Here is a 14,322-nt window from a genome sequence, read left to right on the forward strand (position 1 = left end):
GCAGTTTCTATATGCTGGGGACCCATACTAAACATTTCTAACATAAAACGTTGGTGTACTCAACATGTCCAGATTCACATTCTGGCTACTAGACTACATTGACATTGTAAATGTCTAACATTCAAAACCAGATGTGCAATATGCTCTGGAAGCTTTTCTACTGTTAAAACATAATATATATCTCTGTATTTGTTGAGTGGTGCGGCCATGGGTGTCTGTGGTAAGCCTATAGATAATTACACCAAATTATAAAAACGTGAACAATGGTTAGCCTTCTGGTAGTGTGACAAATATGCACGGCTCTAATCGGTACAGCAGTTTGCATGCAAGAGTAGCTCGGAAGAATCAGACAGACAGACAGACAGACAGACAGACAGACAGACAGACAGACAGAACCTTTTATAGACTGCTAGCCTCTTGCAGATCCATGCTGTAATGTGTAATGAACATGTTCTTGTGAAGCAAGCGCTATGCTACTTAAGTATAATTTTGATTATTATTAGATATTTCCATTATGCCATAAGTAGACCATCACTGACACCGACCATATACAGTACTCGTCAACAAGCCCACAAAGCAGCCAGTTTGTCAGTGCAGTACAACATGGGGATTTGTGTGGAGAACATGTGTTCCACACTGCACACAGTAATTTATGCTGTAGTGTTATTTGACTTCAGGGTGTGATGTTAACATGAAGGATACAAGTGTATGTTTGTTTCCTTGTGGTGTTATTAGTCGAGCTTTATCAGCAGATTTGTTTTTGCACAGGGCTGTGAGTGTGCTGAGGCTGCCTTTTTATTGTTCCAACACAGAGGAACAGAAAGGGTCCCCTGATTACAAATACTGTACGTCGTCTCTGTTGGGTGGAAACCTGCAGACCTGCTACTTTTGGTACCTTTGTGTGACGCTGTAGTGTGATAAAGTAGGACGTTAATTTTCCAAAAAATAATGAATATGGAGATAATAAGAGATTTCTGCCTGACAGCAACGACATGGAACCACAATGGGAAAGTAGAAGTCCGGAGTAGAAGTAGAAGTCTGGAATTCAAAGTCCTACAGTACCAATTTTTTACATTCTTTAATTTGAAGTTTTGGACATGAGGTTTCACTTTCCACCCGATGGAGACAATATAATACAGATGGGAAGGGGAAGTAAAGAGAACCTTTAGCAGCAATGTAGTGTACATAAATGAAGCAAGAATAATTTAGTTGCCGGGATAGAATATAAAGTAAATATTATATAGATAAGTACAATATGTGCAAAGAACAATTATGTTCACTGAGTTTGGTCCCCAAAATAAATGAAATACAGACGATGCATACTCTATTGAGAGCAAAAGGGGGTATTGGATTTGAAGATTTGATCTGGTACAATAGTTTTGTTTAGAGATGGCTTCAGGCCCCATCGCTGGGGGGGCTGTTTGATTATGAACCCACGCTCCCACTCACAAAGGCCACCAGCGGTGACTTGCATTACATTTTCCTCATATCTCAGCGTGAGATAAATGCAATCCTAATTACACAATTTACGCATTTAGCAGACGTCCGTACACAACTCACAAAGTGCAGTCAGCATCACAAGTATCGCATTACATAAAACACAGTCTACACACACAGCCTGTTGCTATTGAGAGAGAGGGAGAGCTCTGCAAAAGATATTCTAAACATGGTATTACCCATAACCATAACAAGAACTAAAGACGTTGAGTTGAAGTGGATAATCATCTATCCATTTATAACTCTGAGAGGGTACAGATGTCCCTTACAGATCCATATTTGTACAACCTGAGAGATAAACAACTCTGCAGATTGTGCAGTGTACAGGTTCTTTCAATCCCAGCTGTCATTACCCCATACCAGATTTATGTTTTTTAAAATGTTTTTTAAAAGAAATCCACATTTCGTTTCTTTTTTCAAGATATTTTTAAATAGCAGATCCACAAGCTCACAACAAGCTTGTAGAGTGGCTATTTTTAAATATCCGATGCACACGTAGGTTTTTAGTGCTCTTGGCCTATACTATACTATACTATACTATACTATACTATACTATACTATACTATACTATACTATACTATCACTTCTTTTGGTCTTGTTTTCATAGACCTGGTTTCTTTAATCTGGCAACAGTGATCCCAGCGTTGACGTGCAAAGAGAAACTGTTATGGTCCAGGGCTTTGGGCCAGAGACAGAGTGTCGCCTCCTCTGTCTTAATGAGCTAAAGGCATTATTAACAACAACTGTCACAAAGACGCTACAGGATGTGGAGTAGGACGGAGTCAAATGGACTGGAGAAGCTAAAGTCATTATGCTGCTCGCCATGCTGCGTAAGGACTGTCACAGAGGGCTGTTTTCCACCGTGGTTGAACCAGTTCCGTTCTCTTTTCCCTGTTTGATTTTGAACCGGTTCAGAATGTTTCCACTGAAAATGACTTGGTTCAGAACCCTAACAATTTACAATTTAGGCATTTAGCAGACGCTCTTAATCCAGAGCGATTTACATTAAGCAAGAACAAAAGCATGGCAATACATCACATACATTTCCATCACATGCATTTCCATACTCCGGCCATCACTCCCAGACTCTGTTGCAGAGACCCTCATTCAAGTCGGCACTGAAGAGACATTTGTTCACTCAGGCTTTTGGCAATTAGTTTATTGTTTGTTCTTTCTGTATTGTAAAGTGTCCTTGGGTTTCTTGAAAGGTGCTATATAAATTCAAGTTATTATTATTATTACATAAAGAGTAGTTCAGTCAGACAACTCACGAATAGATTTACCAATATTTATTACAGAATGAGTAATGAGTGTGCATATGATATTTGACTTGGAGTTCGTCTCTGCTGGATTTTCTCCCTGCTCGGCACGATTAAGCACCAACATAAAACATTAAGAGCAGGGAGATAGATATACAATAAAACCCCCCATGGGGAACATAAATAACAGAGTGGTGGGAAAAAAACATCACATACAACCAGGGACCATATGCAGAGGAAGGCAGGAAGAGCATGCAGACTGGTGAGCTTAAGTAGCCCGCCCAATTGGTCAGCTGACTGCCGCCTCGGCGAATGACGTGTGGGACTTGCACACACTGTACACCCACATAGTATTGCAGCATGTTAACCCCTTGAGTATAGCATGCGCCCTTGAGCACGGCATGAACCCCCTCGAGTATGTCTGACTGAACTAACTCCGCAAGCTACGTCTCATTTATCATGAAACATGCGTAAGCTAAGAACGTAACAGTGGAATATATAATGAAACTATACATATAAACTATACATAAATACTGTACTATACTATACATATATACTATGAAGTGCAATGACTACATAAAATGCAATTCTAGTGCTGTCTACGTAACATGCTATAAGTCTGTATAAAATGCTATCTAAGTCTACATAAAGTGCTATATCTAAGGGGCTAGGGCAAGTGCTACGGGCCATGATGGAGTCTGAAAAGGTGGGTTTTCAGACTACGGCGGAAGATTGGGAGTTGAGGCTGCAGTGCTGATTGTAATGGGAAGTGCATTCCAAAGTTTTGGAGCCAGAAGGGAGAAGAGTTTGGGAGCTAAAAGTTGGTTCTTGTCCTGAACTGGGAACCAAAGTGGATGTGTCACTATATTCTACAGGACAGAGTCAAATGGGACTGGAGAAGATCATGATACTTTTCTGGAAATGGAAAGGAGAACCTGTGTTCCAAATGGCTCTGATCTGTTTATTATTTAGTCACAAGCTCTGCTTAATACTTTTCATTGGTTCACTATTTATAACACAGACACACTTAAAATAGCAAATATAGCGTGTGAGCTTGTAGACCTAGCCTGGAAAATGAGACGGCTCGTATAGAACGGCTATTTTTTTACTTTTGTGTGACACTGTAGTATGATGAACAGGGCATTAATTCACAAAACTAATAACACAAAAAGTTGAAATATGCAGATACAAGTTTTCTACCCGACAGCATCACAATATGCTTTTATTTAGATGCCATGATTCAATTATGCCTCTAAGTTTACGATAACAGCTGGCCTCTGAGCTGTGGACAGGAACCACATTGTGTTGAATAAAACAAGGCTTAAAATAATGAGTATGTGTATCTTTGCTATGCATAAACAACGGCTGGCCTGGATGCCGCAGAGATAGACTGCATAGAATAGAATTAAGTCGAACAAAGCACAATTAAATATTCAATCTGGTTGTAAAATACCCCTGTCAACTGTCATAACTCTGAATGATTGTAAACATAACAAAGATTCCACGTTCCACGTGATACTTATTGTCTGCTCAGTGTGCTGGCACTTTCCTTGGCACACTTCTCTTGCCTTGTTAGTAATAATCCGCTATTTTATATGCTACTCTGTATATTACATATTATATTGTGTACATTATATACAGTACATATCTATTATGTATACTGTGTATGGATGCAAAAATACGTAAATACTTGACATGGTTTGAATAAGTCATAATAATAATAATAATAATAAAACTTTATTTGTATAGCACCTTTCATGACATGAAATGCAGCTCAAAGTGCTTTACAGAGCAATGGAGAAAAATAAAATAAAAACAAGGCATAAACATTAAAAAAAACAAAAGCAGTAATGCAATACAGTGAGGACATGAATAACATAAAAGATCAATTAAAAGCAAGAGTGTAGAAGTGAGTCTTGAGCTGCGCTTTAACAATGTCTACAGAGACTGCCTGTCGAAGGTACAGTGGGAGTTTGTTCCACGCCGTCATGAAGTATTGGTGTGTTTTCTGATGTGATTGTGTTGATTGAAGAGAAGCAGAGTTGTCTCACTTCTTTTTAAATGAAAGCCTTTGGCACTGCCTGTTACTACGGTGTTTGACTCTTGTGCTTGTCATTTTATTCGCTCATTTACAGTCTCATGGCCGAAAGGCCGGAGACTATGTTTTGGCACCTGTCCGTCCATCCGTATGGCCGTCTGTGAATAGCTAGATTCTGGCCCCGGTGGACCGATTGGCGTGAAACTCTGCCTAGTAGGTCAAAGAAGAGCCTCGGAAACCCAGACGTTTTTATTTCCAGGGAGAAAAAAAAGTCTGGGTCAGAGTCCACTTCAATTCGGCATAGAGTAGCGCAAACATCGCTCACTCTCTGCTGATTTCTGATCGTCTGCACCTTTGTTAAATTGACACACACACGCACACATGTACACACACACACTCCTCTCTCTCTCTCTGTCGCTCTAAGTAATTAGTCTCATGTCGTGCAGCTGCGCATAGTTTCTCCCGGTGGATCCTGCCGGGAGCTGCCTATGCCATAAAAAGCATAGGTGAGTTCCAGGCTAGTCAAATAAGAGCCTCTGCCCTACTTTTTTTTTCTTCTTCACCCTTTGGCCTTTAACTCTGGAACCGTTGGTCGTACAATCACAGTTGTTTTCCTGGACATTCATTTGTGTATTTTCTTCAAAACACACATTTTGCTACTACGCTGTCCGATGTGATCAAAACATATTTTTCATATTTGGTTCCATTTGTACACTCAGAGTTAAATTAACACTGATGATACTACAGTGTAGATTGGGGGTGTCCGAGATATTAATTAATAAGATTGTACGAAATGGGAGGTCCGTGGTCTAATGCATATCAAAATTGGGGGCCCTTGAAATTACAATGGTTGAGAATCACTAAAAGTCTGTCACTGGCATATATTTTCATAGGGGTCCGCAGGCGGACCACTGGTACACACACACACACACACACACACACACACACACACACACACACACACACACACACACACACACACACACACACACACACACACACACACACACACACACACACACACACACACACAGGATGGCTGCACGCCTGCACAGACAGACCTGGGTCACAACTACAAATCACTGCAGACAGTGATTTGTGAGCAGAGGGACGCTTTGGATATCATGTCCTCTTATATGCGTGTGCGCACACACACATACACACACACACACACACACACACACACACACACACACACACACACACACACACGGTATCCTAGTGGCATAACTATTACTGTCTACATGAGTATACTACTGTAAATGCTGGACTGTGCTTAGACGTGCACAGAACATGTGCAGTGCATGCGTACCAGGCACGTGCACACCTGTCACATAGACATCATAGGGGGCTTCAGCCCCTGCCCTTTTACCCGTCTGTAAAACAACTGCCCTTTCCAGACCATGAATGCAGCATTTACAATGTAATGGTGAAATAAATGCAAATGGTCTCCTCTCTTTTCCATAGAGAATTGCCCGATAATTGGTTTATTCTGAACTCTCCTGATCTTGAACGCAGAATTTTGCGTTGAAAGAATGTGGTTAGAAATCCATGTCATCGCCGCATCTCCAGTAGCCAACGAGTGCGGGGGTTGCGCCCGGAAAATAGCAGATCTACAAGCTCGCGCTGCGATGCGTTGAGAGCTTGTAGATCGGCTAGTTTCTTCCAAAAGTGCCCTCTTAGGGAATTTCAGCCCCTGCCTCTGTAACACTCTCTGCGCGTCCCTGATGCGTACAGTACTGTATGCAGGCTGGCAAACACAACTCTAGGACCATGTGACACACTGGGAGCGCACTTAAACAAAGCCTCCTGGGTGATGGGCATGGGATCCAGGCCCAGTGTTAATCCTGACAGGTGGCCATGCATGGCTTTACCAACATTTCCCATAAGCCAGTCCAAATGCTAAATAACCTCTGTGTGTTAGACCCATGGTCCTATCACATTACAATTTAAGAGGGGCCACCAGACAGGGTTATGCTGAATTTAATCACTTATAAGCCCTATTTTATGCGTTTGGCTATTTGAAAAGGTTCAATGTGAGCACACTAAGCTTGTAGATCTGCTATAAAAAAATAACAATAATAATATAGCCTACATTACATACCGGTAAATGAAAGTTGCACTACCTATATGTAACTTTCCTCCTCTACCCCGGATTTGAACCTGGTTCCCTATACGCAAGTGCTGACATTTTTACCATTGAGCTAATAGAGCTTGCCTGCTTGCTCCCGGGATACATTTCATCTTGACCATCAGGTTAAAATTCATGTCAGATCCTGTGTCTAGGTGAGACATGACCTTTGACACGATCTAAATGTCTCAATAGAAGAGCAGGGAGACGAAATACAACCACCCCAATTGTAAAAAGTTGCAGAGATTCTTCCTTGGTCTGCTTCATAGTAATGAACAGAGATTCTTCCTTGGTCTGCTTCATAGTAATGAACAGAGATTCTTCCTTGGTCTGCTTCATAGTAATGAACAGAGATTCTTCCTTGGTCTGCTTCATAGTAATGAACAGAGATTCTTCCTTGGCCTACGTCATAGTAATACAGAGATTCTTCCTTGGCCTACGTCATAGTAATACAGAGATTCTTCCTTGGCCTACGTCATAGTAATACAGAGATTCTTCCTTGGCCTACGTCATAGTAATACAGAGATTCTTCCTTGGCCTACGTCATAGTAATACAGAGATTCTTCCTTGGCCTACTTCATAGTAATACAGAGATTCTTCCTTGGCCTACTTCATAGTAATACAGAGATTCTTCCTTGGCCTACTTCATAGTAATGAACAGAGATTCTTCCTTGGCCTACTTCATAGTAATGAACAGAGATTCTTCCTTGGCCTACTTCATAGTAATGAACAGAGATTCTTCCTTGGTCTGCTTCATAGTAATGAACAGAGATTCTTCCTTGGCCTACTTCATAGTAATGAACAGAGATTCTTCCTTGGCCTACTTCATAGTAATGAACAGAGATTCTTCCTTGGCCTACTTCATAGTAATGAACAGAGATTCTTCCTTGGCCTACGTCATAGTAATACAGAGATTCTTCCTTGGCCTACTTCATAGTAATACAGAGATTCTTCCTTGGCCTACGTCATAGTAATACAGAGATTCTTCCTTGGCCTACGTCATAGTAATACAGAGATTCTTCCTTGGCCTACTTCATAGTAATGAACAGATTCTTCCTTGGCCTACTTCATAGTAATGAACAGAGATTCTTCCTTGGCCTACTTCATAGTAATGAACAGATTCTTCCTTGGCCTACGTCATAGTAATGAACAGATTCTTCCTTGGCCTACTTCATAGTAATGAACAGAGATTCTTCCTTGGCCTACTTCATAGTAATGAACAGATTCTTCCTTGGCCTACTTCATAGTAATACAGAGATTCTTCCTTGGCCTACTTCATAGTAATGAACAGATTCTTCCTTGGCCTACTTCATAGTAATGAACAGATTCTTCCTTGGCCTACTTCATAGTAATGAACAGATTCTTCCTTGGCCTACTTCATAGTAATGAACAGATTCTTCCTTGGCCTACTTCATAGTAATGAACAGATTCTTCCTTGGCCTACTTCATAGTAATGAACAGATTCTTCCTTGGCCTACTTCATAGTAATGAACAGATTCTTCCTTGGCCTACTTCATAGTAATACAGAGATTCTTCCTTGGCCTACTTCATAGTAATACAGAGATTCTTCCTTGGCCTACTTCATAGTAATGAACAGATTCTTCCTTGGCCTACTTCATAGTAATGAACAGATTCTTCCTTGGCCTACTTCATAGTAATACAGAGATTCTTCCTTGGCCTACTTCATAGTAATGAACAGAGATTCTTCCTTGGTCTGCTTCATAGTAATGAACAGAGATTCTTCCTTGGCCTACGTCATAGTAATACAGAGATTCTTCCTTGGCCTACGTCATAGTAATACAGAGATTCTTCCTTGGCCTACGTCATAGTAATACAGAGATTCTTCCTTGGCCTACTTCATAGTAATGAACAGAGATTCTTCCTTGGTCTGCTTCATAGTAATGAACAGAGATTCTTCCTTGGCCTACTTCATAGTAATGAACAGAGATTCTTCCTTGGCCTACTTCATAGTAATGAACAGAGATTCTTCCTTGGTCTGCTTCATAGTAATGAACAGAGATTCTTCCTTGGCCTACGTCATAGTAATACAGAGATTCTTCCTTGGCCTACGTCATAGTAATACAGAGATTCTTCCTTGGCCTACTTCATAGTAATGAACAGAGATTCTTCCTTGGTCTGCTTCATAGTAATGAACAGAGATTCTTCCTTGGCCTACTTCATAGTAATGAACAGAGATTCTTCCTTGGCCTACTTCATAGTAATGAACAGAGATTCTTCCTTGGCCTACGTCATAGTAATACAGAGATTCTTCCTTGGCCTACTTCATAGTAATACAGAGATTCTTCCTTGGCCTACTTCATAGTAATGAACAGAGATTCTTCCTTGGCCTACTTCATAGTAATGAACAGATTCTTCCTTGGCCTACTTCATAGTAATACAGAGATTCTTCCTTGGCCTACTTCATAGTAATGAACAGATTCTTCCTTGGCCTACTTCATAGTAATGAACAGATTCTTCCTTGGCCTACTTCATAGTAATGAACAGATTCTTCCTTGGCCTACTTCATAGTAATGAACAGATTCTTCCTTGGCCTACTTCATAGTAATACAGAGATTCTTCCTTGGCCTACTTCATAGTAATACAGAGATTCTTCCTTGGCCTACTTCATAGTAATGAACAGATTCTTCCTTGGCCTACTTCATAGTAATGAACAGATTCTTCCTTGGCCTACTTCATAGTAATACAGAGATTCTTCCTTGGCCTACTTCATAGTAATGAACAGATTCTTCCTTGGCCTACTTCATAGTAATGAACAGATTCTTCCTTGGCCTACTTCATAGTAATGAACAGATTCTTCCTTGGCCTACTTCATAGTAATACAGAGATTCTTCCTTGGCCTACTTCATAGTAATACAGAGATTCTTCCTTGGCCTACTTCATAGTAATACAGAGATTCTTCCTTGGCCTACGTCATAGTAATACAGAGATTCTTCCTTGGCCTACTTCATAGTAATGGGTCCAACCGGGACAGAGTTTAGAGATTCTTCCTTGGCCTACTTCATAGTAATGGGTCCAACCGGGACAGAGTTTAGAGATTCTTCCTTGGCCTACTTCATAGTAATCGGTCCAACAGGGACAGAGTTTAGCTGTTCACAGACTGTACAGTATGGCCACTGGACGAGTTGAACAGGTGCTAAAACATTGTCTCCGGAGTCCGGACTTCAGACAGGAGACAATATAACTGAAGAATAAGACGATAATACAATTACAATGCAGTCAAAACCCACAGTAAAAGGCAGTGACAAACTGCCTTTATTATTCTAGTATATTTAGCTTTCATTTAAAAGAAGTGAGAGTTTTGCTTCTCCGCACCACGCTGATTCAATCAACACAATCAGAAAACATACAAAATACTTCCAATCCAATCCACTTTATTTATATAGCACATTTCAAAACTCAGGGTTTACAAAGTGCTGTACAGGAGAAAATAAAAACAAATAAACTATAGCTACCACACAGAACAACAACAGCGAGAATACAAAGTACAAACAGTGAAAACAACTGAGACACATCACAGAAAAGCAACAGCATCACAGTGAAACATAACATATACCGAAGGAACTCAAGCGCGGTTAAAAAACTTCATGACTAATTCAAATAAATGTATTTACATTTCTGTAGCCAATTTTATTTAGTCACAATTTTAGTCACAAGGTCTAGTTTGGGCATGACATTATAGGGGAAATGTTTGTAAAATGTTAAAATAGCAGAACACTTTTGCATGACTGCCCTTCATAACTGTAGGGCAGAGATGCCGCCATGGTTGTAACATTTTGCAAGTTTCACTCTTTTACTCAGAGATCCTTTTTATCTACATACTGTAATATTTTCAGGCTAAAGGACATACACATGTCTGCTATCATAAACCACTTCCACCAGTTTTTCAATTGATGAAACGGGTCGGGAGTTATTAAACCGAAAGTGGACGCTCCGTGTTACATTTCTGTGCATATGGGATTAATTGTAATGGCATGCTCCATAAATGTAACAACAGCGCAAAAGAAAATGCCATTAAACATATTGTTTTCAGCTTATATTTAATTGAAGCAACTCTTTAACATTGTTTTCATACCATGGATGTGATAAGAAAATGTACCAAACGTAATATTACCGGGTGTTCCAGTTTGGGCGTTGGGAGTCAGTTCAATGGGAAAATGCATTGATTACACAAAAAAGATAAAACGTCAATCTTATGATGACATGGCGTGTGTTACAATTGAACTGCTTTGCAAGTCCTTCTTCGGCGTTGCTGGGGCAACTGATATGCATAAGGATATGCACTGCATTAAAAGACAAATACAAGCAAATGAGTAATGTATTTTAAACTTTGGCTGTTCAAAATAGCCAATCTATGAGCCAAATCTATATCAACTTGGTGGTCCCTGAAAACAGCTGTCCTACTTTATGGCATTTCTGATTTACTAATCTGTACACACAAGTCTTCTGCAGACCTGCAGTGAATTCACATTTCCATGTGTCTTCTTATGAAATGTGAATTCACAGGACCAGGATGGTTTACCAAGCTAGTAGTAAATATGTACAATATTTCAAGAAAGTTCAAAGCTTACACCCCCCGACAGAGGGGCGTGTCTGTTTACAAATTGGAGAGGGGTGGTGGTGAGTGGCCACCTTAACCTGATTATTATTATAATTGGAGAGGGGTGGTGGTGAGTGGCCACCTTAACCTGATTATTCTCGGAATTAAGTGCATGTACAGTGCGTGCTGCCAGTTTGTGCTGCTATATTTCATTTGGCTCGGCGTGCATGTGGTAACATGTTACTGTCGGTTAATAAGAAACTTTGCATAACTGGAGCGGTAATCAGAGAAGCTGTGAGCTCTGTGTTTAGCAACAGTCTCCCGTTACAGTGCCAAAACACAACTCTCCAGTCTCGCTGCACCGCAGGACCCCGGGGGGATTCTAGCAGGCATATGTTTGGCCACCTCCAGGCTCCTGCTCTCTGCATGCAACAGGCCACTACAACATAGCCTACTGTGCTGCTGACTGTTGCATGCAAATGGTTATTTAAATCAGGCAGATAATGGTGCGTGTGTGTGTGTGTGAGTGAGTGCGAGAGAGACACACTGCGACCTCATGGGTTCAGGTGAATTCAATACTACTGCCACCACTGCCAATTTAGGTAAGCTGAATACAGTAAGCAGTACTGTAGTAATACTGTACCTGTGCGTGTGCGCTGCCTGCGTGCGTGTGTATGTGCACATTGGCTACATTATACTGCATGCAGGGATTTGTAGATTGCTCGCTACAATCAATATGTTAAATAGATTGAAACCTTAAAACTACAAAAGAGAGTGACTTGTCTTCATAATTGTTGCACTTTGCAAGCTTCACAGAATCACAGAGAGGTCGGCATACTCGGCAACCCCATCTAGCCCATTCTGGGCGGGCACCCCTTTTGGTGTTAGCATTATGTTATGCTTTAGCTATTGAAAAATAGCAGATCTACAAGCTCATAGCGCGCCACCGAGTGGCGCGCTACAAGCTTGTAGGTCTGCTATTTTTGAAAAATCGAAGAACCACTGACATAGAAACATAGCTTTTTCAGGATACTGTCAGGATGTAGAAGACATTTTTAGAATCTGATCTCAGGTCAAAATGGGCTAGTGTTGGCATAACTTACAATGCCTTGATTACCATATTATGCTGCTTCTTATGTAAGGGCTTTGGTTGATATCAAATGTATTTTTTTTTAATCAATGTTTTGCCTCCCCCCACCCCCATATTCTCACCAATTTAATCTTAATGCCAATACCTCTCTCTGTCCATGTTGCTGCTTACATATTTTATTCAGATTCAGTTTGATATGGCGAACAAATACAAGGAAATGAAGGACACGTGCAGCACAGCATAGTAAGGTCTCCTGATGGGAGTGGAACCATAAGAACCATGCAGCTAAATGAGACAGATGGAACTCTAATAGAATCTACAACAGAGAAACATATCCCTGCTGTCTGCAAGAAACCAGCTAACTCCAATGTTCATTTTTCAGGAATTGAAAAAAAAAACACATCCAGCTCAAGTGAAGATTTTTGTCGTTTAATAGCACAGAAAAAGATGGATACACAGGTGGAGTTAGCTGGTTTGGCAGATAGTTTGAGGATCCAATAGACTTAGGAGGTTTTTGCAGAAGTGCTTTATAATATTTCTCATTGGTTCAATATATATTTTTAACCAACACACAGACGTAAATGTGCTCAATAGGTTCTCAATAGTACTGATTTATGACAAAGAAAAAATCAAATCAATCAAAAATGGGGTTGGGTGGTTTCTTCCGGACAGAAATGAAATTATGGTCATTTTTTTTATGCAAAGGTCTCTCTCTCTCTCTCTCTCTCTCTCTCTCTCTCTCTCTCTCTCATAGTACATATGTATAGCATAGTATAGTATATATGTATAGTTTATATGTATAGTGTCATTATATAGTTATGTTCTAGTTACGTTCTTAGCTTACGCATGTTTCATGATAAATGCATTTTATATATGTGATGTATTCCCATGCTTTTGTTCTTGCCTAATGTAAATCGCTCTGGATTAAGAGCGTCTGCTAAATGCCTACATTGTAAATTGTATCTCTCTCTCTCTCTCTCTCTCTCTCTCTCTCTCTCTCTCTCTCTCTCTCTCTCTCTCTCTCTCTCTCTCTCTCTCCATCTCTTTCTCTCTCTCTCTCTCTCCCCATCACTCTCAACGTATGCAGAACTTAGGGGACATCGAGAGCACCTTGAACATCCTCAATGTTCTGGATGAACTTCTGTCCGCTGGTGAGTTCGGTTTTGGATTATGTTGACTTCAATTTTAAATGGACCTCCTCTCCTCCCTAGTAATAGTATACATTGTGTTAACCTCTTAAGCCCTACGGCAGCTGTAGAAGACAGCTGGTCTACAAGCTCACACATTGTGTCACGTTATTTGAAGCATTTACACTTTCTATGAAAACGTTTTGAAATGTTTCCTCTATATTGACCAGCTTGAAAGTGATTAACTAGCACTTTTCTGTGTGTGTGTGTGTGTGTGTGTGTGTGTGTGTGTGTGTGTGTGTGTGTGTGTGTGTGTGTGTGTGTGCGTGTGCGTGTGCGTGTGTGCGGTTGGGTGGGGCAGGTACAGACCGGCGTATCCACTACATGATCAGTAAAGGAGGAAGCGAGGCTCTCCTGACTGCCATGGTAAAAAGCGCCAGGAGTTTCAACCCCAACTACACCCTCCTGCTGCCGTTACTGCACCTACTGGCGAAGGTTGGGTACAGAGGTTAGCATCTTCAACTTACCATTTCTGTAGGCCTACCTACTGGTGAAGGTTGGGTACAGAGGTTAGCATCTTCAACTTACCATTTCTGTAGGCCTACCTACTGGTGAAGGTTGG

The 14,322-nt window shown here is 40.7% G+C and overlaps 1 protein-coding gene across 3 annotated transcripts in view; it reads left to right on the forward strand.

Moving 5' to 3' along the window:
• The window catches only part of agbl1 (AGBL carboxypeptidase 1), a 258,686-nt gene that overhangs the window by 29,587 nt on the left and 214,777 nt on the right, over positions 1–14,322 (forward strand). For all 3 annotated transcript variants that reach the window (XM_079501323.1, XM_079501324.1, XM_079501325.1), the window contains exons 3-4: positions 13,661–13,724; positions 14,062–14,208. In XM_079501323.1, coding sequence (XP_079357449.1) covers positions 13,661–13,724; positions 14,062–14,208 — 211 coding nt within the window. The remainder of the gene's footprint in view (positions 1–13,660; positions 13,725–14,061; positions 14,209–14,322) is intronic.

This window comes from Electrona antarctica, assembly GCF_951216825.1.
Source record: "Electrona antarctica genome assembly, chromosome: 5".
NCBI classification, from domain to species: domain Eukaryota; kingdom Metazoa; phylum Chordata; class Actinopteri; order Myctophiformes; family Myctophidae; genus Electrona; species Electrona antarctica.